We start from the raw sequence: 26,845 nt of genomic DNA, 5'->3' as shown, positions 1-26,845 counted from the left end.
ATGACTGATGCATGCACATGTTGGTTTGCAAATTCATGGTTACATTACTCCATTTATGTACTGCACATCTGATTGATGGAGGGCGAAAAAAAAGCAAATTCAGTTACTTTGAAATGGCTTTAACTGCACTGCATGAACAAAGAGACTAATTCTTATCAGTCCCAGCATTAAATAACTGAAGGCAACAGAAAGTAACATGCCTGCGACAGGAAAATAGCTGGGTGTTCCTGAATAAAGCACTACACGTTCACTTTGAGGGTAACTCAGCGAGACTCAACTTCCAACTACGGCGAAGGAATTTAGTATAGTTGCAGAATTCCCCTCCCAACCAACTGTTAACAAGAACAAACAGTGAAAGCAATAGGAGTTACGAGTTCTTCCACCTGTTGGTAAACTAGTGCTGTTTGGTTATCTGCTATGCGCTCTCAGATGATGCCAGTTCTATTTTAAATACGGCTTAAGCAATGTTTGTTAGGTTAGAAGGTGGATCAGTCCCTCAATCAAATTAACTGCAGAGAGCATGAAACATTTTAGGTAAGTTTAAAAGCTGACATGGAAAATGCAATGTCAGATTCACTTAGCACTTTAAAAACTATTTGGTATGTGCCATGTCATTGCTGGCAGAGTAGGCAAAGATGTATAAAAAAAGGTTTCATTGACATTTAAATATATTTCTATATGAATGTCTCACAGAACAAAAAAATAAAGTCTTTTCATCACAAATACTGCAGCATTAAAATAAACACTTACCAAAATAAACAATGAGTGATATACATATATATATTTGAGTGTGTATACTATAGAGTGAATCATATTGTCGCTTTTTAAGTCACAAAAGCACAATATAAATACGGAATTTCCTGTGAACTCTTTTCCCTGTTGTAATAAAAATACATTCTTTACAGTTAAAGTAAAACTAGTGCAAGTCCATTCTGCGGCTCCTGTTCACCCAGTTGACCAGACCCATATCATTTACATGGCACTTCATACTTAAAAATGACACTGAAAATTTTCCCTCCAAGACGATCAGCGAGCCAGGAGTTTTTGATAACGGCAAGCTTGAGGCTCTCGCACTTCAAAGCTGCGTAGTAATTCGTGTGGATGGCACGACCCATGCCTTCAATGATAACCAAGTCTGTCTTCCGTTCTCTGACCAGCACAGCCAAACCTTTGTCCAGACGGCTGAAATAATGAGAGGTCTGGTTTAGAAACAGTCATCCTCGTACATGCTACAAATGAAAGAGAGCCTGCTCTAAGGCCTTCATCTTTCACATCAAATGTGGTGGGATATGGAATTTCGGATGGAATTACTGACGCCAAACAGGAACACTTTAAATCAAAGGAAGTAAGATTGAAACGTAGTTTTAAAAGCTTCATTAAATGCACGCAGAATGGCGATTTCCCAGAAAACACAGGTAAGTTCTGTCTCCAGTAGAGAAACTAATTAAAAATAAATAGGCTAACAACATGAAACGCTTCTTATAGTCAAGTGGATTTCTTGGTCACACGCAGGATTTTACATCCTCTGTAACTAAGCTGCTCGTGCAACTGGCAATGTGTCATTGCTGAACACAAACGTGATGATTGATAAATAAGGCATCCAACAACTAGTAAGGCTTGCTCACTATTACAAGCCTGTAAATCCAGACTAAGCGGCTCTTAATGGTGGTGCAAAAGTGATTCAGATCAGGAAAGGTGGCTGAGATACTCCAGAGCTAAGTCTCTGAACATCCTGCAGCCGATGGAGACAAATAACGAAGCGGTACTTTGCCAATATACCTTAGATCTAGACACGGAGAACTCGAACCTGTCTGAACCAACAGCAGCTTCTCTTCCCTCAGTGCAGATCTTTATTTAAGAGAAAGACAAAAATGTTACACAGCTACCTCAACAGGGTCATGCAAATCTGGTAACAAGCCAGATGACAATGAATATCTAAGTCGTCTTTGCAAAGGCTTCTTTTCCTGCTAGGACTTCACCAAGAAACATAATGTTTCCTTGAGCAAAAGGATTATTTAGTCAGCTATGTATCCTCTACCGCAGACACTCTATACATGAAACATATGTATTTTCCTCTGTTCTTTTTAACATAAAAAATTTTCTATGATTTAGTCCCTTGAGTGCTTATCAGGGAAGACACAGACAAGAAACAGAATTATGGATGTTCAAGAAAGATCTGATTTCTAAATTTTTCACCTTGATGCAAGTAAATGATCTGCCTTGGCTTACTTCCAGGTTGCAGATTTCAGACACTAATAAACACAGTTCAATATGAACCAAGTACGTAACAAGGAACTTGCTTTTTCCTTCTGCGTATGGTGTGATACATAACAAAGACTGGTTAGATGCTTACTGAATAACTGGATCCATTGCTGCTATCCGTTCAGTAACAATCAGGGATTCGCTGTAGGTCACATCATTTAGGGCAGGGCCAGAGTTACAAGCCAATATCACCTGAGGTAGAGAGGTCAGAAGAGTTCACTGATTAATGCAGTCCACATACGGTGTTAGAGCTGCTTGTTTGTTTAAAATCACCATTGCCTGACTTATTTTACAGAAGAGGAAACGCGAAGAGAAAGGCTGGAGGCCCAGTCCTCATTTTCCCTCAGTTACCCAGCTATTGCAGGGCTCTTGGCATTACAGACCCTTGTTCAGCAGACTTAGGTCTGACAGAGGCTCGCTTTGCTTTGCCACCTTTCACAGTCTACTCAAAGTCAGACTTTGGAGTTCCAGGAATTTGGATTATTCCCAATTTAGATGCTAGGAGCCAGTCTGGTAAAGCGCGCTGCTGGCAGGTACTTCACAAACCTTTCACCAGTTACCAAAGCTCTATTACATAGTGAATTCACAATGAAAACCACTTACCTCTGTCCCTCTAGAAAGGAGCTCTCTGACAAAAGGAAAGACTCCTAAAATTATGTCTATTCCACTGTTATCTGCGAAAATTAAGGCACATTTATGAGGGGGACCCTCCTGTAAGAGAAAACCAGTGTATTCAGGATTGAGTTCACAATTCATTTTGGTGCATAGTTTGTGTTATTTAGAACCACTCACTTCAAGACCCCACGTGTCATACCCTTAAATGATTGGCAATTTTGGTTCTCTAGTAGCAGCATAACTCACCAGAACATCACCTACCCTTGATCTTAGGAGAAATCGGTTTCCCTAACGTTGTCTTCGCACAATTATTTAAAACAGCCTTTAGTTACTTTGCTTTGTTTGAGAGGTCTTTCAAACTCCATTAATAAAACCTGCATCTGCCAATTAAAGGCATGCTTAACTCCAGCAGCTCTGAGCGGGAACGTACTTCCGAGGCTTCTGAACAGTGGGTAGTCAGGCCTATAATCCTGCGGTTTGGAGGCGAGATCATGGCTAGCGTTTTGTTCTGCCACGCAGCTGGAGAACACCATTCTCTAAAACAGAGGCAGCAGCAGCATGGGCAGCTGCCTGCATGAACGCGTTGGTTATCAGGGTAAACCTACCTTTGTGGCTGTTTTAAGCTAGCATGCTGTAGGGTGAACAGGATTCCCTTCTGCCAGGAAAGGGCAGGATGGACTGCTGGGGGCAGTGACATCCTAAAATGAAAAGATATTTCCTATTCTCCATTAACCTCTTAATTTGTTCTAAATCTGATGTTATGAAACTTAGTTTGCTCCAGTTCATACCAGCAGAAGAATTTTTATAGTGAACAATGCTTAATTCCTAATAAAAAAATCGTCAGAACAGTGCTTGAAGTTCCTTAATTATCACTGTTATACAAGATTAGCTGATACTTTTGTTTTAAGATGTAATATGTAATGATTTGTAATAGTCTACTCATACCAAACCTTTTGGCTACCATTTCCAACATACAGATTTATACAAAGAAACCAAAGTTTTTCAATTAACCTTAATTAAATAGTAATAGAGATCACAGGGCAAAAAAAGCTTCGCTAATTGATAAGTTAATTACTTCCAGCAAGCTGCTAAATTAATGTCGTTTTTATGTTGGCTGCTCAGACAGAGGAATGATCCAAACATTCCATTTGGGCCCAAGTTTTCAAAAGTATGGGTCTAGCGATATAGAAATAAGTGCCCTTACAAATAAAGAAGGGACACAATATGGTTACTTTGGAACAGCTTTGAAAGCAGCTGGGTTCCAAATGCTGCAGTTTCTGAAGGACTTCAGCTAAGAAGCTTGGTAAGTAACGAAGTGTCAGACTAATTCCTTTTATTCCTTTCGTTACGGGAACGCTGCTGAATTACTGATACTGTGTTACCAGAATTTATTTTGAGTTGTCTGAACAGAGTTCTGTCAAATCTGTTAAAAAAGCCAAGATTAATAAGGTGGTTTCATGATTAATGTATTTAATTACTCAATGGTTCGTTACAATCACAGAGTCGTACCTTCAGTCGCTCTAGCCACTGACTGTAGGAATCTTCTAGCCAGGGACGTTCTGTGTCACAGACAAAATCACGTTAGCATTTCTTTTAGGCGAACAGTAATTCTGTACATTACAAAAAGCAGGAGGTGTCTCTTTACAGATGCTAAAGCATTCAAGCATTTGAGCTCAGGTTTTGAATGTTAAACGTGTAGATTCAAAGAGTTCTTGAGCTCTTAATTATGGGAATAGCTCAATTACAGCAGTCTTGAAATGGAATTTTCATAACAAAGCAATGAAGTCATGCAAGTCGGCTATCATGACGCCTCATCCTAGGATGGATGGTGGTGTACCTCCCAGGGCACCATCCCCTTGATAGGGTTAGAACAGGTATGAAAAATAGCATGGGCAAGATATGCTGAATATCTCCGCGGCTAAGACTTCTGTTCAAGGAGAGAGGTTTTCAGATTTCAGTTCCTTTGAAACACAGACAGGAACATTGCACCGAAACTCTGTAGCCTGTATTTCAAATAACCCTAGCAAGTACTAATGATTTCCTGTCATTTGGGGAGCAGAACTGCCACAATAAACACGTTCACGCTCTCCTCCGCTCTCATTAACACAACATCCAGTTCCAACCACCACCACAGATCTCCCTATACCTTGTAGTTTTGACTTGGCTTCTTCAAATCCAAATTGTGGCTCAGATTCCAGAACACTGTATCAGAAGAGAAATAAAAGGTACACCGTTAAGCAACTTCATTTCACATAAATATAATTCAAACATTTCTTTAGCAGGTGGTCAGCAATTTTACTGCATTGGTTGTAATGGGGAGTGCGGATAGGTCCAGTGACTGAGAAACAGATACTTTGTGCTTATGTTAAAAACCAAAGGCTCAGATGTACATTAAATTAGAGTTCTTACGCTAAAAGAAAAAAGCTTCAGCAATATACAAATGTTTGCAGGCACTAAACTATGGGCAAAAAAGACATCTTTTGGTTTGCAGACCACCATAAAATGTAGTCATGATCTAAAATATCTGCATGGTAGAACAGTGCTTTACAAAGTCTAATTTGAAGATTGGTCTGCAAAAGTTTTTTAAAGTTGTACCTGTGTGGGAAAAAAAGGAATTAAAATAACCAGATACAGGTTTTAAAAGCTACTGCTATCGGCTATATGTATAGTAAAGTGGCCCCAAACACGTAGGCGGCGATGAGGATTTACATAATGAGATGGCTAGATTCTAAGCTGTCAGTTAAAATATTACACCATGTGGACAATGCTTGCCAGTCAAGTCTCCTAAAGTTCCCTAAATCTTGTATTAAGTGATATTTAACTCAGTCTGTATCTCTTAGTTCCTTCCTTAAGGAGACTGAGAGCTATACTAACACGAGTGGCAAGCAGACTAACTGCTCTCACTGGTGTCAGTTCAAGTTTCTGGTTGTGGGCCACATCTGAAGTAACACTAGACTAAGAACGCCCATGTAGCCTTGAATCACCTTGTTTTTAAGGGACTTTTCTTGATTTAATCAGAGGGAAAACTCCTCAAGGATGCAGAAAGGGAAAGGAAGTGCTGCATGTCAGCTGTCAAACAGTATCCCTCTCTCATGCTCTTGGAGCTGTATTATCAACCCCAGAAAAAAAGAGTTCTAGAATTGAAAAATCAGAAATATTTCAAGACTGTTGGCATCAATATCCTTAAATGGATTCATGGCTGCTGATAGGATATACGGAAAAAAGCTCTCCAAATGGTAACAGAAATGTATGTTGACCAAAAATAATTAGTATTTAGTCATCAAAAGAGATTACCCAACCTAACTTTCAGCCCGCTGAATATACACTGTGATATCAGGACAACCGGAGGTTGCAGAAAAATAGCATGTTTTCTGTTCTAGGAGCACAGTACAACACATACCCACAAGCAGTGCTAATAACAATGCTACAAGCAAAGCAGCCAGCCTGGAATATTAAATGCTCTATCACTTAATTCAACCATTCACAGTGACATGCCTGCCAGATTTAAAGGGTGGCAACGTAAACTTTCCCGCACCGCAACAATGCTTGTAAATAAACAACCATTTGATTCAGGTGAAATACAAACTACCATTAAAAAGGAAAAAAAAAAAGAACAATCGGATATTCTGTATCTTAAAAGGGTGCTTTTAAAATATTTAACACCTACTCTGAGACTGCTTTTGCTCCCCAGTCAAAGACATTCCCCGCAAGAAGTCCTTTCACCAGAGCAAACTGCCTCTCCTCCCAGCCTAATGAATCCAAAGATTCGATTACGCTTTGAAAACATTTTAAGGCTATGCCATTTTCTTTCTGCTTTACCTGTAAGAAAGACATGAAACATTGGATTTACAGACAAAAATTTCTTACCCATCATTGGTTGTCTCAGTCCCAAGACCACGTTCAAGCATTCTCCTCTACGTTCATGGCCTCTAATGGACCAACAAGTTACTGTTATCAGCATGCTTGGTATCAACAAGAAAAAGTTTCCTGGGATTCTAATAAAAAGCTTCATTAGTGCGAGGATACGATCCGTAGCCCAAGAACTACTTTTCTTAATAAGTCAGAGGTGCAACAGATCTTCAGCAGATTGGGGAATGGGAGAGTGGACGCACAAAGAAACTTGTAGTAGTAACACGATCCATCAAACCCAGGTAATTACCGTGAGGAGGCTTACCACCAGCAGTTTTACAAAAACTGGGGAACATTTTTTTGATTTTTTGCATCAAGAGTTTCATCATCCCAGATGCTGAGAAGCTCTTGAATTTTTTTCTCTGCTTCTGTCTCCAGTGTGATCAGTGTTACATAGCTAGTGATCTTAACAAATTTAAAAGTGATACTGGGTACCACCTTTACATCAAGAGCTTTTCTTGGCAGTATCTTGTCTGAATGACCAAAAAGCAAACACAAGTAAAAGCCACCTCACATATTTTTTACGTCTTTCTTAGAGCGAATGTAACATCTGACAATACAGCTAGGGAGAACCTTCTGTGTATTTTGTGAAAATACATCAACAGTCAGAAATAAGTCTCTAACCAGACACTGGCACTGTTGTTATTTATATGTCCACACAGAGAAGTGGTGAGGATCAGAGCTACAGAAAGTTATTTCTGAGAAATACTGACTTCACAAGTCCTCTCCCTCAAACGTACTGTGTTACAGAATACAACACAAAGAGTAAACACCTGCAGAATGGCAACAAGTATTTTTAAGAGCTAGAGGTTATGCATTTGTCTACACTCCAACCCAACTCTGTTGAGTATCTCAAAAATTACAAAAGTAATCAAGAATCCTTTTGCAGCATAGCAGTAAATTAATCCAGAGACAATATGTAGGAAAGCAGCACGGTTTGGTTTAAGGACAGACTGCCTCAGCAAGTAAGGGAATGTGTAAAGGGTTGGTTTTTTTTTTCAGGCCTCTTTTGGACATGGCGAGGTGGGGGAGGATGACTATCTGTTTATGAACACCCCCCCTTCCTTTTCTTTCCTTTTGAGGGGGGGGGCAGAAAGAAAGAAAAGCAAGCCCCCTTGAAGGTAGTTAAAGGAACACAGAAACATGAGTTCATAGCATCGGTGACTTTTGCACAGAGCTGTTGAGACAGTTAACTGCTCTACAAGGTAACAATGCCAAGTGTCTTTTCGAACTGTCTGCAATTTACATATTTATTGGCAAGTACTTATATAGCTACAGATAGCTTTAAATCTGAAAATGGTTTCCACACCGTGAAGAGAATTAGGAGAATGAGGAGGAAAAAAGAAAAATTCCTGAAGTCTGCCAGGCTGCAGTAGTAGCCTCAGTATAAAGGGAAATAAACTGACTGTCCTCAAAATCGAAATTCTCGGGTCACTTGTCAGGTACTCCACAATCAGAAGCGCAGGCTTCTCCACGCAGCCTCCTCAGTTCTGAACTGAAGGAAACACCTCCTCACTGGAGGAGCAAGTTGCAATCGTATCTGGTGACAGACACCGTGCACTCATCAGGAACAGCACTGACACCATCAATTCGCTTCTCAGAAGTGTTAGCCAGCTCAAGCGGGTAATATTTTTGGTTAGTGTTATCCTCACCATGTGCACGCCAGAGGTCAAAGGCTTTATATCCCATTACCCATTGCTGTTTCTCCTCAGTGACAACCGCCAACTGGTTACAACTGCTGCAAGGTAGCCAGTTACTAATCTCTCCCCTATAAGCCATTCCTTATACAAAGTTTCAGAGTATGGAAAAAGTGCCTTGAACTTACACGTTGTCCACGCTGTAAAGCAAGAACAACTTACCTTTGAATAGGGATCCGGAAAATTGAACTCGTTTAAACAGTGTTCCCTTGTATCCAAAAGACTTCTAACTGTTAAGGTACCATATGCACTTTAAAAAGGGAGAAGGGGGGGGGAAAAAAAGAGATCAACTACTGCAAACAGAAAAAAGTAATTTTCTCCTCTGTTTCCTCCATAAGTCATAGCACGTCACACAAGCACTTAAGTTAAAAGTCTTCACGTGCCACATGTGCTAAACACTGTCTCTAAGAGGTAAATCTACTATACAGTTCATTTAAATACAGAGAGAGAAAATGTTCAGAGCAAAGCTTGATACTTGAATTAACATGCTACCGTTTTTAATAACCATGTAACGCTTTTTAATAATAAATGTTCTGCTGAGATACAATTTTTCTGTTAAACTCCAATGCGTGAGATCCAAAAGGTCTGTGTAGAGGACCTCACGTTTGGCACATCAACTTGCTATAGCCTTCAGCCTACTCAGCTTTCAGTTTGCTCTGCTTCGTAACCTAATTAGCTTTTATTTAGCTTTTAGTTAGTTTTTGGTTAGCTTTTAATTTGCTCTGCTCAACAGAGGCAGCACGTGATGAAAAAGGGAAAATAAAGACACTTACAAAGGCTGCTGCCTGAGTGTCTGGAGCTTATTCCAGTATTTCTGTCGGAACTTTTCAGCTCTCTCCAGTGCATCAATAGAGTCTGGCTGACTGGCTGCAGCACGCTTTGCCACCTGGTAGAGAAGTGAGGCAAGACTGAAGTTACCAAACGAATTCTTCCTCTGTGTAACTGATCTGAAGTTCAGTCTGAAAAATAACCCCTCCATCTGCTACACTGTTCAGTGCCTGCATTCTATCTAGTCCCTCCCACACACAGCTTTCCTTTACTCCAACTACCAAAGAATACTTTTAAATACCTCCTTCCTTCCCAAAAGATTTAAAGTTTACTTTCAAGACTGTACTTTCAGAAATTAAACACAAGTTCTAACTACTTACAGGAGGGGGGAAAAATAACAAACGCACACACAAAAGGAGAAACAGGCAGAAATTTAACAGTCCACATCAACCCCTTGGGTTCTTTTTTTCTTTACTACAGTAAGGTCAAGTCAATGTGTTGCCCCTGTGTTTTTCCCAGCCCTTTTCCCCCTGACACACACTCATGAAGTTTCCGATTTGGCTTTGCTTACTAAGTATACATAGCTCTTAATTACTAGCATGCACTGACTGACTTAGTTTCACAGCGCAGAAAAAATAACTCATGTCTGATTAAACCACACTCTTCGAATGCAGAAGTGGCTGTAAGACAGCAGGACTGCTCCCAAGGGTAAGAACAATGCAAGTATCTTTGGCCTTTGCCTTTTTGGCCTTCCATTGTATACCCATCCTGCTTGCCAGCTCTGTATAAAGAGGTGGTAAGTGCCATTTAAGGGAGAGGATGCTTTGAAAACACCTTAAAAAAAAGAAAAAAGCACCACAGGAGAAGAATACTTCTGCCTTTGAAGGTATCAAGCACTTCCTTAGGAGACTGGGACAAAGTCAGATGCCTCTTAACAGGGGAAAGAGGAACTGTACTTACGCACAATAGGTTTGACAGAGCAGGTGTATGCTGCAGGGTAAACATGTTGGTCCACAGAAGACTTATTTGCTAAATACTTGCGTCATTCACAGATAGGACTGTTTTGTAACATTTACCCCATCCAGTGCCTCCTCAAAGCAGGTGAGCCAGTATTTTCTGGCCATGGCATCATCTGTGAGGTCAACGGTGTCTGGAATATAGGCTGATGGGTCTTTCAGCAGTGGTAGGTTAACAAGCGGTCTCTCCAACCTATCCATTTCAAGCATGTCAAACTAGGTGAAAAATGAAAGACAGTTATTAGAACTTGCTTAGAAATTGATTCATAACAAATTAAACTAGCACAAGGGCTACAGAAGTCCATCCACAGTAAAGACTGCCAAATCTGCAGACAACTGTATTAGAGTGTATGTCATCGTAACTAATCCACTCCCCTGCATGGATTATTTATCCATGCCCACCCTATAGATAGAGATTATCAAGTTTCATGCTGAAAACTTACTATAGGCCCTCTATTTTATTATTTGCCTTCCCTTCCTCCCCAGTACTGTCAAATCTGCTAGGCTATCAGGTTCAAAGACAGGAGCACAAAGAGCTGAGCACAGGCTTATCTGTAAAGGAATGCTGCTTTGCTGCTTTACAACTTCCTTTTGCAATCCTGATCAAAAAACTTTTCCTTATGCCTTGTGAAAACAACGCTTGGGATCAAATTTCTAAGGATAGAGATTAAATGAAATATGTATAGTTACACAGCCCTGTACATAAAGTGTGCCATATTTCTTGCATCTCAAAAAACCTGTGCACATTTATCTTTATTTTACACACCTATTTAATCGCATCGCATTTGCGAACACTGCATGGCCTAGAAATGTTCAGACTAACTAAAGATTAAAGCCCACAATGTAACAAGACTTTGTGTACCTAAACCAAAGTGGCTGTTATAGAACGATTGCCTTCAGTATTAATTTCACTGCTGAAAAGTGGACATTTCTGAACTATGATTGTTGCAAGGAGATTTCACTTCATGTGAACAAAGTGAGTGCCAAGCAACAGAAGAATGCAAAATGGAGACGCTGTGGACAGCACATGACAGCTGGTTTGAGACTCCTGTACCACTGCCAGCATGAGACAAAAAATAATCTTTTCACAGATTGAAGCGTTGACAAACAGCAGGAGATCATTACATCTGCATAAGTACTTTTTAAAATCTGTCATATATTTTATGATTAAGAAGGATCATGTTGTTATTTTTCTGGTCATACTTGTAATCCACAGTTTCATCACAATGATTTCAGTTATGGCAGAGCTTAAAATTAGATACATTTTTTACATATAGGCACAACCCACAAAATCCATCATCTGCAGCTCATAGCGGACTTATATTAAGGCTTGGTCTGGGAAACCATTCAGTAAGGGTTCTGCACCTCATCTTCAGGCCTAAAAAAGCTGAGCAACCAACAGAAAACAACTAACCAAAGCCAACACCCGCTCCTCCCCCCCCCCGCACCCTACAGCAAGTATAGGAAACTAATTCCTGAGAACTGGGAGGAGATAAATCAACGATGGAGGAAATTTAAAAAAACTTGACATGAAAAACACTGACATGCAGACCAGTAAAAGACAGTAAAACACAATGAGCTCCACTATTCTAGCTTCTTTTCAAAAGCACTTCAGTAGATGCAGTATTAGAATATTTTAAGAACCTTAATGTATTTTCTGATTGCTTACTGTATGCCAGTTTCACTGTGAAATCGGAATTACTGCATTGTCAGTGTATTTAAGAGATGACTGGGCTCATGCTCTTCTGTCCAATTATATATTTCTCTTCTCATAGGAAGTAAATAAACGCTGCTTAAAGACCGTGGAACATCAGATTCAAAATTCTGAAGCACAGTACTTCAGCTGTAGCAAAATCCAGCTACTTCAGAGAAAGGGTAAGAGATGAATGTTCCCCCCCCCGCTTTGGTGAAGGAGAATAAGACAAAGTAGCAGCCACAATCTGTTTTTATGAGACATTACATCAAACCATCACACCAGACACAAGACAACACCACACATGACACAAGACACACATTAGTCACTTCTTTTGGTGAGCAGGAGTCCCAGGGGCAAGAAGCAACCAGCTTTGGAATAGTCATCTATTTTCAAATCACCATAACTAAGAGAAGGCACTTAGCTCTAGAAAAGACAACCACATACTGTACCACTCCTTGTTCTCTGCATAGGGTAAACATCAGGGGATGTGCTCATAAGACCAGAACTCCCAGCATAATTCTCTCCCCAGCTATACTGATTTGGATCTAGAAGAGAGAAAGACAGAGACACACATAATCTGAAAATAAAACTGAAAATACTCCCATGAGTGAGTCTAGAGTTAGCATCCCTTCAGAGAAGCTGCTTCACTACAAAAGCCATCTTCCCTTGTCTTACAAGTAAATATAATTTTTCCCTCTAACCCCCAAAAGAAATGTTTCAACCACTCAGTGAATCACCTAGCTCTAAAGAGCTTCAACCTGAATGAGATGTAAGACAATTAAAGTTCTAAAATTGTTCTTTTTTTTTAACCCCTTTCCTTGTCATTAAGGGCTATAACCAGCATGCCTTCAAAGCACTATTACTGATCATAGAGAGAATTTCTGATTTCTAAATCTAGATCCATTATTAAGAAAATATCATTACAAAACTCTCAAAGCACAACGTAAGTTTCATATAAACACTACAGTTACTCCTAGAAATTTTGTTTATTTGAGAAAAAGTTCATGTACAGTGCATGCTGCAGAAGCAACATCTTTAATTCCTCAGTAGCTGGTTCCTTGCCCATGTCTATAAAATGGGTATGAAAAGAATTCCACATCCATATATTTGATATTTACTAAGTACCATTAACAACCTCACTATCTGTTCCGCTGTAAGTAATACACTGACTGGCTTGCTAGTACATCAACAAGAAAAAAAGAAAATAAAAATGGCAGAATTCAACCAAAGCACGCTATACCAAAGAATGCAGGACAGAAGTGTCTCATCCTTCATAAATGTCTGTGAGGCTTTTCACTCTCAAATGAACACAGTTTTGAGATGCTGGTCTTCTTCAGTACATTAATTGAATTCAGAAGCTGCCTCTTACAGAGGGGGAAAGTTCTCAGAAACCACATTTCCCCAATTTGATTTAGAGTTATGACTGCTCTTTGCAGAAATGCAGAAAAGAGAAGTGCCAAATCCTGCTGGCCTCTCAGAGGTGAGCAGGAAAAACAGTGAGAAATTAAGATGTCCCTGCCAGAATATATAAAACCAAAGCCCAGCATCTGTGTTTATTGGTGCCAAAAGTATTTACTTAGGCAACAACTTACATGCAGCCTCGTAAGAGAGACTTGGACATTACACTGACATTTCAGAACACAGCATATACAGAACATAGCAGTGCTGTACTTACTGTCTTGTTCAGCTCCTTTTAAAAATGCCCCAATGGCTCCCAGGTAGCCTTCATGTCTCAGGAACAATGCCTGAACCTCTCCCTGCCACAATATGAAACATTGCAATTGGATGGTCCCTGATGGCTAATACGTACTTCTTTGTCACTAGTTTTACACTTAAATTTAATAGAAACAACTAGAAGATGGTAATATTCATTTGTGCTACATTCTAACACATTCAGTAACTTTAATGGTGCTTCTGAAACACAGCTTCACGAGGAACTGCTTACATACATCATTCCACAAGTATTAAACAGCTGGGGAAAAAAATACATGCAGAAGTGGTGTGCATGCTAAGCCTGCACAACCACAGAAGCCGAGGGAAGCCAGTGCCTTCACTAGAAAAGACCACTGCATCATTCCATGAATATTCAACCCCTCTTGCTTGAACAGGCTGGAAATATAAGGTCATCTGATTTCTAGGTCATCAACGCAAGTGCGTGCCACCGTCCATCCAACACATTCGAGACATTGCTCATTATCATTATTTCATTACACTCCTATTCAACATTCAACAACATACAGACACTCTGTATATTATCCATAGGCAAGCATTTCGCCCATCAAATTGGTTAGTTTAATTGTTAATATAATACACGAATGCTAGGGAGAATAAGAACACCCTCCATCCTAGCAGCAGGGTCCCTTAGCTTTCCTAGGCAAGGCTGGGTGAGACGCTGCCTTCTCTAAAGGAGGATCAGCTATGCCTGCGGCAGCGACTACAAGAACAGTTAACGCTGAGGTAAGCTATAGTGAAAGATCAGCTACAATTCAGGGTGAGATTTGGATTTGAATCACTGATAAAGCTATTCTTACAGGAATCTAAAGCTGCTGTTTTGCAATAGTTTTCTTGGAATCCAACAAAGTTTTACAGAAAGGGACTGCAATGGTGAAATAAAGGGGAAAAAGCCAGCAGCATACGGGACTCTCTTGCCTGAAGCACTGAGATGAGAAAAAAAATGGTGTCATCTACTCTATAAAATTGCAAAAGTGCAGGAACTAATCTACCTGTAACAACCATTAAATGAGCTTTTGGACTTGACCGTTTTTCTAGTGAAAAATCTCCAATACTTTCCACAGCTTCAAAACCTGCAAAGAACTACAGCTTGGTTGGTTTTGGGTTTTTTTTTTTTTGAACAACAAACAAAAACCCCAAAACCCCCACTGATACTAACTGCTAACTATCTCAGCAGAACAATCCCACATTGCATAGCCTAGGGGGTGAAAAGAAATAGACGCAAGTCAGCAAGAGGAATTGAATAACAACGGTAGCTATCTAAGAAAATAGTAAAACTCATTACTCGGCAGCTACAAGACAGACTGTCAAGCAAAAAAATAATAATAAAGAGAGAGAGGGAGGGAGGGAGAGAGAAAGAGAGGCCAGATGGAACTCCCAGGCATTTCACGTTGATTTTACCCCTCCCACAATAGATCTTTATAGCCCTGCCTTACCTACCTAAACAGCAGCCCTATAAGCTTACTTCATGTGCAAATTCATTTATTAAAGTCTCCCAACAACCTAGAAAGATAACTAAACACATGACTTGGCTATTAGGAAAATCTCTGTTTTCATTACCTTGGAGAAGAAGTTGATACTGTAGGTTATTGTGCGCATAGTAACAGGGTGACCCCGAATAAAGAATCCTCCAAAATATATTTTATCTAAGTTATGGATTTTGGCATAGAGGCAGGCGAGTTGACCAATGTCATTGCTGATCATATGTAGTAAACTTTTTGCCATATCTTCTTTGGAAAATTCTTAAAGGAAAGAAATAGTAAACCAAATTAAACACAGCTGAAGAAGCTCAAATTGACTGTACTTTTCTAACAGATAGCCTACAGCGGGAGGAAAAAAAATGGAGTTTGACCAGTCTCTTTATGTGTGTAGAAGAAAGGTGTTACCCCCGCCAAAAATCTTTTATAAAAAAAGTACTTCAGACAACAAGGAGCGTGCATTTGACTGAAGATACCACGAAAAAAACCACTAAGCCTCTGTGAAATATTGCTTGAAAGAAACCTGCTTGAAAGGCCAGCAGCAAATGGCAAGAACTCCATTTCTTCTCTCTAGGAACCACGGATGATGGTTCATCCATCCATCTTGACCCGAGATGCACTGCAAGCATTTTATTATAATACTGCAAATAAAATTGCAAATTATCGTAAATCACTGCCATAGGTCCTTTTCTGGACCAAGAAAGCCACACATATTTCCCACAGGAATGAATTAACACTGGGCTAACTAGACAGCTATTTTTGCCGTTTGCCTAGACCTCCACAATCCCAAACTGAAAATCTGAATGCCTGCTTGTAAGGCAGTACTATATAATATTTTTAATCAATAAAATATTGTGCAGGCAAAACACACGTAGGCAAGATCATGAAAAGGACTGGTGGTTATCTTCCAGCTCTACTTGTTAGATCGTTACAAACGTCAGATTCCCAAGGGCCAGAGGAGACGGTTGCACTTCTTCTCCTCATTAGTTTCAAACAACAACTCCAAGTAACTGGAGCAACTCCAGCAGTGCTCCAAGTCCCCTCTCAGCCCAGCATGCATAACATACGGAAATGGATAAGGCAAGGTATGTTTATGCTGATGCAGCTGGCAACTATTTTTCCATCCATTTAAGTGTTGACAGGAAGCTAGCACAAGCAGCAAATCCATGCTGACAGGCAATATAAAGTATTAACTGTATAGCAACTCTTGGGTAGATCTTTTATATACCAGTACCTTTATCTGCTGTAGTAGATTTCCCGAAGCTGCTAGCTATCAGATTTCCACTTAGCCCCAGGGTCTGGTAGGCGCCTCCGTACACATCTTTCACCAGCATGTCTACGTTTGTGTGCTGTCCCTTCGAAGCGAGTTGCAGCAATTCATCGAATTTCTGAGGATGAGAAGCAGAGTTACTCTAGCTTTCCTGGACAGCCAGGGAACCTTGCCCATAAACCCAGAGTTCTGTAGCATCTTTACTGACCAAAACCAGGGGTTTTGGCTTGTCTTAGAATCAACCCTGCCAGCAAAAGATTCATTATTTCTAATTACACGGACTTATCCAGAGTCCATATCTTATCAGACAGACTGATCTTAAGTGGAGCTCCTTTAATGATGAAAAGCACAACCGTCCTCTTCAGTTATCTGCAAAGAACTTGTTGAATTTCCCCTGAAAACTAGAGATGGATCAGCACATATAAAATAGTCAGAAGCCTCATGCATCTCTTATCTTGGAATGAAGTCAGAAACACAGTAACTAAGAGCAAACAGAATTATGTCTTCTTGAAGCATACGAAAAAAACGTTTAAAAACCAAAAGACTAAGTCTGCCTTTACTGTTGCAGAAATGCATTAATGTCCCTCAAATTAAACTTGCATGCAATCTGCATTATCCCAATACTTAATTTATAAGTCTGTTAACCCGAATTTCTTCTTCTACAAAATCAGAGAGAATAAAGAGCAGACATTGTCATGTTCCAAGATTTCTTTTTTAAAAGCATCAAACAAAATATTGCAAGTATGGGCCTTCCCTTTGACATTTTCTTATTTGGTGCATATGTAACTCTAGCTTTTTCTAGACCGCTGACATTTAGGGACACCTATTTAAGCCACATGGATCTTTGAGACAGGAAAAAACAGCATGATTTAAGAGCTGAGTTAGGCAGAGCCGTACTAAATCAGGCCTTATTCTGGCAGATCACCAACCTGGAATTTAAGTGACAAACCCCTGAAACCATAATGTGTAACAGAGTTGGAATTCCTCCTCTCTACTCCCAGACATTTTCCAGTGATTGGGCGCTCTCTGCTTTGCTTCTGCAGATTATATTGCAGGAACTAGGCAGGTATTTCATGTTGAAAAAGAGTACAGAGAATTAACAGGCCACTTTGAGGAGGCTATTCTCTGCATTATAGACATTATTTGTCCTTGTTGACAAACTCCTTGAGCCCCAAGTAGGATTGCTATTTTGCCACCAATGAGCATCTTATCATTTTGGTCCCCATATTCTACTAGTATCTTTTTGCATTTAGAGCTTCCTTTTATGCATCAGAAGCGTCAAAAATATGAACATAAGTCAAGGACTCGGCCCTGTTATCTAACAGTCTAGGACCACAAGCACCTAATGGAGAGTATTCAAATTGTCCTGAGCATTGCAGAACTGCCTGCTCTGTTTCTGCACGAGGGCAGCAATTCTTTGAATAAAAGGTAACCCCCCGCCAAGAGACAGACATAATTTTTTTCACCTTCTAGTACATTAATGTTGGACTTCTGGCTTCCCATACAAACATTACTTAAAATAATTATTTCTCCCTATTCAAAGCGTTTGTCATTCCAACTTTTCAAGCTTCCTCTTAGCATCTCATTTAATCCCACGCCCCTTAAAACTGACACTTCGATACCTTTGTTTTTGTGAGCAGTGCTCCAAGACCCCAGAAGGTTCCACCTCCAATTGAGCTCCCTCCAATCCATTCAAATTTGTCTTCTGTTTCTACCTGTCAATAAAACAAGGCAGATTTGTCTAGAGAGTCCTGTTATAACTATAAACACACAGTTAGATATAAGAGCGTGTGGGGTTTTTTGAACAGTGGAATTAGTGTAGGCGGAACTATTTAATTGTGTGAAGATCAGGTGAGAAGTTCTCCAGAGGTGCATGTTCCACATACTTATACCACAAGCAGTTTCTGAAATCTTTGTGTTTAATTCTTTGCCAATAATCCTAACTATAGACATAAAATTTGGTCCCCTCAATAGTGTACCAAAACAAACAAACAAATACTAAAAATCACTCTGATCTGACAGCCTTTGTCCTCATCAGTTAATGTAACAACTTCTCTAAACACCAAATTAAATGTGATTAAAAAGAAGCTATGGTAGTGAGTGGAAAAGCATTCGTAACTCCGTAAGAAATGGAAATTAATCCCCCCCCAATATTATTTTCTTTCTAAACTTTGTATTACCCAAGAAGAAACAACTACAAATCTAAAACAGTAAGATGTTTCAGATCACCTTTATCAAATTCTACAATAAAACATTTTAGCAACCACTCACCTTCACTATAGAAACCCCAGAGCCAATATTCACCAGTAAATAAGGGAAAATATTTGGGTCGTTCGTCTGAAATCGGAATTCTGTATCTGAATCTTTCTGGTATGCAAACACTTCATGGGGTATGTTCCTTAGCACGAAGTTGCATCCTTTAATTAGGCAGGTCATTACATCTTCTTTATCTACTCTGAGGGCAAGGGGGAGAAAAAAAACCCTTACATAAACTTCACAGTCCTATTGATAAGCAGGTATGCTTTTAGAACAGTAGTTTTCAAAGACTTTACAAACAGGAGATAGTAACCCACACCAGATGGCAAAAGTCCAGATCTCTTAAAACATGAAACCTACATCTGCATATGTTCTGATGCTGCTCTTCCATGCCAGAACATACAGTCCGAAGTTAGACTGTACTTACACAGTAACTTTAATCTTACATTAATCATGCTGTCATTAAAAATAATCCCGCTCCCCTGTTTGCTTGTTTACACTGCCTCTTTAGTGCCCTGGTGCTAGCACAAGTATATGTCCCCCCGTGCAATAAAGTAGGTCAGGAAACTTATCTGGAAATGAACCTAACAAAACCATTTCCTAACACAGAATAATTTTCTATTGCTCTTCCCCTTCCTTCTCAATAAAGGAAAAAAGGCCCCCCTCAACATTTCAGCACTCGTTTATGACAGATTAAAGTGACTGCGAGGAGCCTACTACTGGGATTACCAAACACAGGAAAAAAAGAATTCTCACAAGAATAATAGGATTCACAAGAGTACATATCCTGAGTATGGAGTCTAGGAACATGATACATAATTGAGATAAGATGAATGATGTAGTTATGTCAGCTAACACCTACTGACTTCTGTAAACTTCTATATCTTATGTGTTGTTACTGATTTAGGGTAAATTTCTTAAATGAAATATGCTAAATTTCTTACACGAAATATCATAAGCCTTGTTGAAAACACATAAGCAAAGCAGAAATATACATCTCAGTTAACACAGAATGTTTTATGTTTGTCAGGATGGAGAAGGTGCTGCTTTGTGGGCCTGTGGACCAATTAAGTATGTCATGACCAAATAAAAACCAAAGAAACAAAAAACAGGTGCACCACATGAGAAAAGGGGGGAATTGCCTCCTTGTCCAATAAGGTACTGATGTAGGCTGGTTTGGAAAAAAAGTTAACAGAATCCTACCTATCAGAAGAAGAAAGTAATTAGAAAAAGTAGTATAAAAGAAGATGAACACAGTACCTCAGAAACTGAAGAATGGACTACACAGAATTACAGCATGAGGAGTGCCTTGATGTTCTCCCTGGCAGCATCAGGTAAGGTTTTATATTGGTGTAAATTAATGATATTTTTATCTATACTTACAGCAGCTTTTTAGCCTGTAGTGTTTGATAAAGATGTTTGAATGGTAAATTTATGAGGCTGTAAATTTTGTAAGACTGCTCTTTAGTCTCCTGCAAGCATGCTCATATTAATTACTTCTGAGCATGCACAGAAAAATGTTAGAAGCTTTTGGAACTCTAACTTGAGAACCTAGGCAACTACAGAGATTAGGTACATCCAGGGAAAAAAGTGTTTGCCAGCAATGTTTTTGGCTTGTAATAATAGTAGTGTTGTGAATTTCATCCTTAAACTTCAAGTAGAAAGACTGACACACTTAAGCACACCTCATCACAGTAACTGATCAAAGATTCCCAATTAAAACTCTTGTTAGTAATGAATTTACTAATTCCTACTTTATTTCAAATATTACTTCATTTTATATACCACTGCAGGTTTTGTGTATGTGGATCTCTACTCCAGAGTTCAACAGTATGTCCAAAGCATGCTACTGATAGCTAGGATACCATCACTGAAATGCTGCTAGTTGAGAGGTGAAAAGTAAAAACCATTATCATAACCATGATAGAGACTAATTTAACTTAAAACGGAGTAGGTGCAAGTTAGATCCTTTACAGAAAAAAAGCTGTGATAATACCCTGCTTTCCTCTTTTTACTGTCTTTTTCCTGAACCCTGTGTTCCTGTCTGCTGGCTCTATTCCTGCACCTCTACTGTGTCAGTTAATGATACAGTTATCTTTTTGCAGCTTATGTTTACTAACAAGTCAATTCAGCCTGGTCTGACCAAGATGCCTGCACGCATTCTACCGCTTCACTCTCGTGGTGCCGGTGGCTTTTGAGGGCAGATGGGCAAAGTGGAAAGCTAGCCTACTAAAATCTCATCAAAGAAGAAATACACTCCTATAACTAAGTTTAAACAGTTCCACTTACTTCAACCCCAATTTCTTCTCAATAAGATCTTTGAATTTATAGGCACCACCACCTGTAGCTTTGATGACTTTTGTCTCTGTATTGACAAGATGGTCTTTGATGAAATCTAGGCAGGTTTCAATATAAGTGTTTTCAAATTTAATGAAGTGAAGTCGAGCTGTAATCTCCTCCTGAACCGATATTTCATACAAAGGTTCATTTTCTATGTCCTTTAAAAGAGAAAAGAATTTCTTATAGATCATTCAAAATCCTTCCTTGGGAAACACGGTTATATGCTAAACTACTGAACGTCAATATCTCTGCTTCCTTTGCCTTGAAACTGTGTTAATGCTATTAAAAACACAACAACCCAAGCAACATAACATCCCAAGCTACTTTTAAAGAATACAGTTTCAACAGATCTTTATTCTCCTTAAGCTGAGAATATAATCAATTCTCCCATGTATTAGACATGCGTGAAATATCTCTGTATGAGAAAAGTTGTGTTTACGTGGGAGTATGGGGTTTTTTTACAAAAGTACCCAACTTATCTGTCTAGCAAATAACTGCTTCAAACGCTAACTGGCAATACAAGCACTTCCAAGAAGGCAAGGAATGTAACGGAGTTTGCCTGTGCATGGGCTGCATAACTCTGAAGCCCTGCAATCAGTTTTTCAGTAAAGAGAACATGTATGATGTATCATCACATGAGTTTAGATCTAGAGCTATATTAAGCTTGCAAAGCAAAAATAATTGCCAAACGCATGCTAATGGCTAATTTCCCCCGGAACATAGCAAAGGGTTATTAACAGGAGCCACACACTCATCTGAGCTGCAGTACAAATGCTTAGGGATGGCTGTGTCAGTACATACTAGAATGTGTGTTTAAAATAAACATTTCAGTTGTGACAGCTTAATTCAGAGTAACAGACATTACAGAAGGTCATACTTAAACTATAAGAAAGTTCTAGATAAAGTTTTATATAGAACAAGTTACTAGATGGGTTTCAGGTGAAATTTCTATTCTACTGTAAGAAGCCAGTCCAGTACTTCACTCTTGTGAGTCAATTGCATGCAACTGATTAATGATACAATTCTCACCTTTCCGGAATGATCAAAGGATCTCACTCTTGCCACTTTGTGCTGTACAGTTGAATAATAAGCCAACTTGGTTAATGAACCACCTGTTAATAAAAAGATGACAAGTTATGATTAATGCCTCACCTTAGAGCAAACAATATAACTTATGTTTATGTATGCTTTACCTAAGAGTTCTTGGTTTTTAATATCTCCTCAGCTAAAGCCAGATATAATTAAGCTAAATGCATAATGCAGTGAGCCAAAGAACCCTTGTCTAGAAACTGATTTGGCACAGTTAACTCCAAATGCACTACTTATGGGAAAAGCTCCAGAAGTTGAGCTTATGCCCAACTGATGTGGGGATGACTGAAGATGAGCAGAAATAAGTGGAAGTTCTTAACTGGCTAGGCTAGCACAGGCATCGCTGTTATTTATCTTGTTTGAAAATTCTTTATAGAATCCCCCAAATCTGCTGCTCATAAGAGGATTTTATAAGTAGGTTTGCCACAAGTGAGCAATGCATGCCATATGCACAATCAAAGTGTTTTATCAGGAGCACTTAAGTAAATAATCTTAACCTGCTTCCAAGGACAAGCTACAAATTCATGGCTGGTTAGAAGATGACTCTAAATACTGAGTAACTATTTTGCAAGATTATTCTTGACTTTGGGGTAAAGAACACTTAGAATGATGTTCCTCAAGCATACCAGTTGGCGATATTACCAACATTCAAGTCTGAGCAGACCAGCCTCATCACCCTCTTCTCTTCAGGCCTTGAGTCTGCTTACATCAAGACAATAAAACTTCCAACTCTCATCTTGAAACAGAACTTAACCACTTGCCCTATCTGTGCTGTCTTTGCATCTGACCTGCAAAACTGAATAACTTCACTAACTGATTTTCCTCAGGACAAAAGAGTACCTGCTAGTGCTTCTGATACCTCTGGTATCTTAAGTAGATATTCGAGCCTGAAAGTAGGAGGCTGTCAAAGCCTGCTTATTTCTGTTAAAACAAGCTTCCAAATTTTTTCCCCCTTCAGAAAGAAAAATGCCTCTTCAACCACTCCTGAGTATCAGGATCCGATTAAGGTATCGGTTTGCTTCATAAACCTCTAAGCTGCTTTGGCTGTTGGAGAAAAACCCTTAATTTTAACTCAGCATAAAAAGTACCCTGGGCTGCAGACCATAACCACCCTTATCTGTACAGAAAGTCAGTTCTAACTTTGCATCCATGCTCTCAGAACAGGGGCACAAGGCAGTCAGGCAGTCCATATCTCTCAGTGCTACAGGCCTAACATGTAGCTGAATTGAAGTCTGCATGCATTACTTGCCTCTTACCAAAGACTTGGCACGTTACCCCTTTCAGCAAGTTTACCATGCATCTCATAGGACATGCTGCATACAAGACAGGAAGTAATTATGACCAACTACTGGGTTAACATTAGAGTCCCAACAGTAAATAAAAACCTGGCAATGTTAGATCATAACATAATGGCTAATTTCAGTGACCCTACACTCTGCTGCCTTATAAACAAGTATAATCAAGAAATGCAGCATGGCAAGTGAAAAATGATCAGCTAGCGCTTACAGCTTTGCCTTCGTAACAGTACTTTCACCTCTTCGATAGTGCTCAAATAAACAGGAAAATTTCTGCAACCTGTAGGAGAAAAATAGGCAGCTTTCTCCAGCAAAATTTAAGGGAGGTTAACTTAAGAGTGATCACTGACAGACACTTAGAGTAACAAAAGCAATAAAGCTTTCCTGACCTCAGATCTTATTTCAGTGTACTAGCCAATGCTTTAAAGTTTCTGGTAAACAAAATCCAAACTCTGTTCTGCTAGCTCATTGCTTAAAGGTGAGGTTTTTCTTAGCTTTTTTTTTTTTAAAACTAAACTCAGTAGCTCTGTGCTGTGAGGAAAAGCTTCCTTCCAAAACTCTAAGTAGAAGAATCATGAAGCCCATCTTGGAACGTCATACTGTTTGTACAACACTGATAATGATACAGGTGCTTCAGCAATTAATTTATCACCAGATAAATGGTATGTAAAGCTACGCTTTATACATTCTCCCCTTCCTCTCCCAGCTGTTGAAGACTTAAATCCATTCAGAACACCAGCTGAGACATGTAACTAGGCTTTATAACTAATCCCACAACTCTAATTCCACTCTGACCCACAGAAAGGAACCAATTCCAACTGTTATTTTAACAGGCATGAAACAAGTAGCTTCTGAAGGAGTTAAGTAGACTTGTGATATGACAAGATTGTATTTTATGGTGCATATATTCTTTCCACTACATGGTCTACACCACCCAGAGCAGTGTTAACCAGAGGGCTAATGGAGGCTTGCACCAGTATCACATGGCACTGTGGCTGAAAAACACTTTTCTTCTGGCTTTCCTACTAAATAGTTCCACTGACCTAGTAACTGCAGAACAGAAGCCAAATGTGTGAACTGGCATTTTTGGTTTTGCAGATCTCCACAGAATGAATGCTAATCCCTGCTCAGGTGAAACTTGTTAACAGGCTTAGTTCAGCTGTGTCCTAGGATGGCCCCCCACACCAGCACAATTCCCTGCTGCGGTGCTCAGGTGTCACTTTGATGTGCATTACTCTATCTGTCCCTCGGTGCGGGCTGTTGTACACCCAGGAATGTTATGTTCTCAGGCTTATGCACAGGACGTCGGATGTTTCCGGGGGTGACTGAGGAAGCAAGTGCAGCCAGCTACTGCTACAGGCCCCCAACCCATGCCAAACCCACTCATCTCTGCAGCCACCCTGCTCTGCCAGGGCAGCCGGAACAGCAGCTTTCCCCAGCCCTCTTTCTTCTTCAAGGTCCGCTTCAGGAGCGCACGCAGCGCCCTGCTCGCCGCGGCCAGGTATGAGGGTCGGTCGGGGGCATCTGCAGCGCTGCTCCCCAGTCGGGCCTAGGGCAGCCGGTACCAGTCCCGGTGCATCGTCCTCTCGCCCGAGGTCGCTGCGCAGCCCCGGGGAGGCGCGGCCGCCGCCCCCAGGCCCTGCCGCGGCGGGGGGGGGGGGGGGGGGGCGCGGGCCCCGTTCCCCTTCGGGCAGGACAGCCCGTTGCTCCGTGAGGGCGGCCGCCCCGGCCCGCTGGGGTTGCCTCTCCCCGCTTCGCCGCCAAGGACAGCCCCAGGCTGTCCCTAACCCGGCTCCCTCCGAGGCCCGTTAGCAGCCGCCGACGGCACGCTGGGGCTTGTAGTGCCGTTCCCCGTCTCCGCCGCGCCGCCGCCGGGCGGCGGGACTCCCAGTCCCGTCGTGCCCCGCGCGGCACCCCGGCCGCGGTGCCTGCCGGTAGGTGTAGTGCGCCTCCGGCACCACGCGCCGGCCCGGGCGCCTCGGGGGACTGCATTTCCCAGCGTGCCCCGCGCGCGGCAGGCTGCCCGGCCCCGGCGAGTCCCCTCAGCGGGCGAGAGCCGCCGCCCGTTCCTCGACCATCGCCCCCTCCCCGCCGGCCCCCCTCCTCCCCGCGGTTCCCGCCCGGTTACCGATGTCTATGGCGAAGCGCTTGGCGTTCTCCAGGTTGCGAAAGATCTCGTCGGGCGGGAGCGTGATGCTCTTGTCCAAACTGCCGTGACCGCCGCTACCTCGCCCGCCCCGCTCCGCCATTTTGAACGCGACCCACTCCTCGCCTGGCCTCATCGGCATGCAAATGTATGCGCATACATCTACATACTAACGAGGCCGGCGCATAGATTATGCGAGGGAGGCGGGAGCAGGCACGCGCCTGCGGGCGGGGCGAGTGCCGGAGCACGACGCGCCGCGAACGCGGGTGGGTGCTGGGCGAGCCCCGCACTGCGGCCCGTGGGCAGGGAGTTCCCCCGGCGGGGAGCGGCTGGGGAAGCGGGACCCGCGGGGCCGAGGGGACGTTGCCGGAGTTACTGAGGGGCTGACGGAGCGGTTTCCCATGCGACGAGCGAGGGCAACGCTGCTTTTTGACATCAGCTGCGTTGGGTCATGCCTCACATATGCGTATAGCGTACACACACGCGTTGAGCAGCTATACGCGTCTCCCCTTTAGACAAAAAAACCCTAGATTTAAATTCCCTGCGTTTCAGACTGTTTTGTGACTCGGAGACGTGCCGCAAGAACGTGAAATGCAACGTGAAGTGCCGTGGCAAACTTTATCTGTTAATCGAAAGTGCTGTCTATGTTTGGGAGTCAGGCATGAATTTTCCTGAGCTCGCCCTTGCCGTGACCTTTCTTGACAAGTCTCTCGGCTCTAAATTTCCAAAGAATTTGTTGGTTAGGCATGCCTCCACTTCTGTCTCACATTGAGAAGAGAGCTAGGGTTTGATGTTTCGGAGCTATGCATTCTCTGCTGTGGCAAACAGCATTGCAGGGGTTCCCAACGGACACAAAGCTGGTAAGGCAATTAAATACCAATTCTGAATATCTTTGCTTTTACTGAAATCTTTGTCTCGTGCCCTTTGACCACAGGGAAATCAGCTATGCGAACTACTCAAGAAAGAATAACTTGCTGGATTTGTTAACTAGAATTTTATTTATTTTTGTACTGTTAAAAATTTCTGCAACTTCTGAAGTTCAAGATAATTTCTGGCACAGGTCATACAATTGGTGCAGCTCACACATAACATGTCATAGCATCCTCTAAGGACAGTAATGAATTCACATTCTCCCCTGGCGATAGGGTACCAAAGAGTAAATATAATTTGTACGCCTGCCTTTCATGAAAGACTTTGATAAATATTTCTTGTAAAATCGACAACACAGCCGTAACTTTCTTTCCTATAAGGATATAAAAATGAGCTTGTGCCTTTAT

The 26,845-nt window shown here is 41.1% G+C and overlaps 1 protein-coding gene across 2 annotated transcripts; it reads right to left on the bottom strand.

Annotated features, from left to right (window-relative positions):
* Positions 1 to 603: 603 nt before the first annotated feature.
* Positions 604 to 25,671, bottom strand: PANK4 (pantothenate kinase 4 (inactive)). Of its 2 annotated transcripts, none has more exons than XM_050909251.1 (19): positions 25,551 to 25,671; positions 22,068 to 22,150; positions 20,988 to 21,196; positions 18,714 to 18,897; positions 18,065 to 18,157; positions 16,407 to 16,560; positions 15,255 to 15,436; positions 13,639 to 13,720; positions 12,408 to 12,508; positions 10,328 to 10,483; positions 9,257 to 9,369; positions 8,646 to 8,733; positions 6,545 to 6,696; positions 5,024 to 5,079; positions 4,387 to 4,436; positions 2,866 to 2,973; positions 2,354 to 2,454; positions 1,780 to 1,848; positions 604 to 1,182 (listed from the first exon to the last, which is right to left on the bottom strand). In XM_050909251.1, exons 1-19 carry the CDS (start codon positions 25,669 to 25,671, stop codon positions 969 to 971), a joined length of 2,316 nt encoding a protein of 771 aa, XP_050765208.1. In that variant the 3' UTR covers positions 604 to 968. The 2 variants fall into 2 exon arrangements, with proteins under 2 accessions (XP_050765208.1, XP_050765209.1); XM_050909252.1 differs by having other exon boundaries at positions 2,866 to 2,970.
* Positions 25,672 to 26,845: the final 1,174 nt, after the last annotated feature.

The sequence above is a fragment of the Gymnogyps californianus genome, chromosome 21, assembly GCF_018139145.2.
Source record: "Gymnogyps californianus isolate 813 chromosome 21, ASM1813914v2, whole genome shotgun sequence".
Classification (NCBI taxonomy): domain Eukaryota; kingdom Metazoa; phylum Chordata; class Aves; order Accipitriformes; family Cathartidae; genus Gymnogyps; species Gymnogyps californianus.
The sequence above is the reverse complement of the archived record's forward strand: the minus strand, read 5'-3'. Positions and strand labels throughout refer to the sequence as shown.

Excerpts from the sequence above, each read along its gene's own strand:
- PANK4 (XM_050909251.1), bottom strand. The coding sequence starts at position 25,671 with ATGGCGGAGCGGGGCGGGCGAGGTAGCGGCGGTCACGGCAGTTTGGAC. Across the intron at positions 22,151-25,550 it reads GCGCTTCGCCATAGACATCG|GTGGTTCATTAACCAAGTTG; the intron begins GTAACCGGGCGG and ends TTTTATTAACAG. Across the intron at positions 18,898-20,987 it reads GAGAAGAAATTGGGGTTGAA|AGTAGATAAAGAAGATGTAA; the intron begins GTAAGTGGAACT and ends CCTTGCCCTCAG.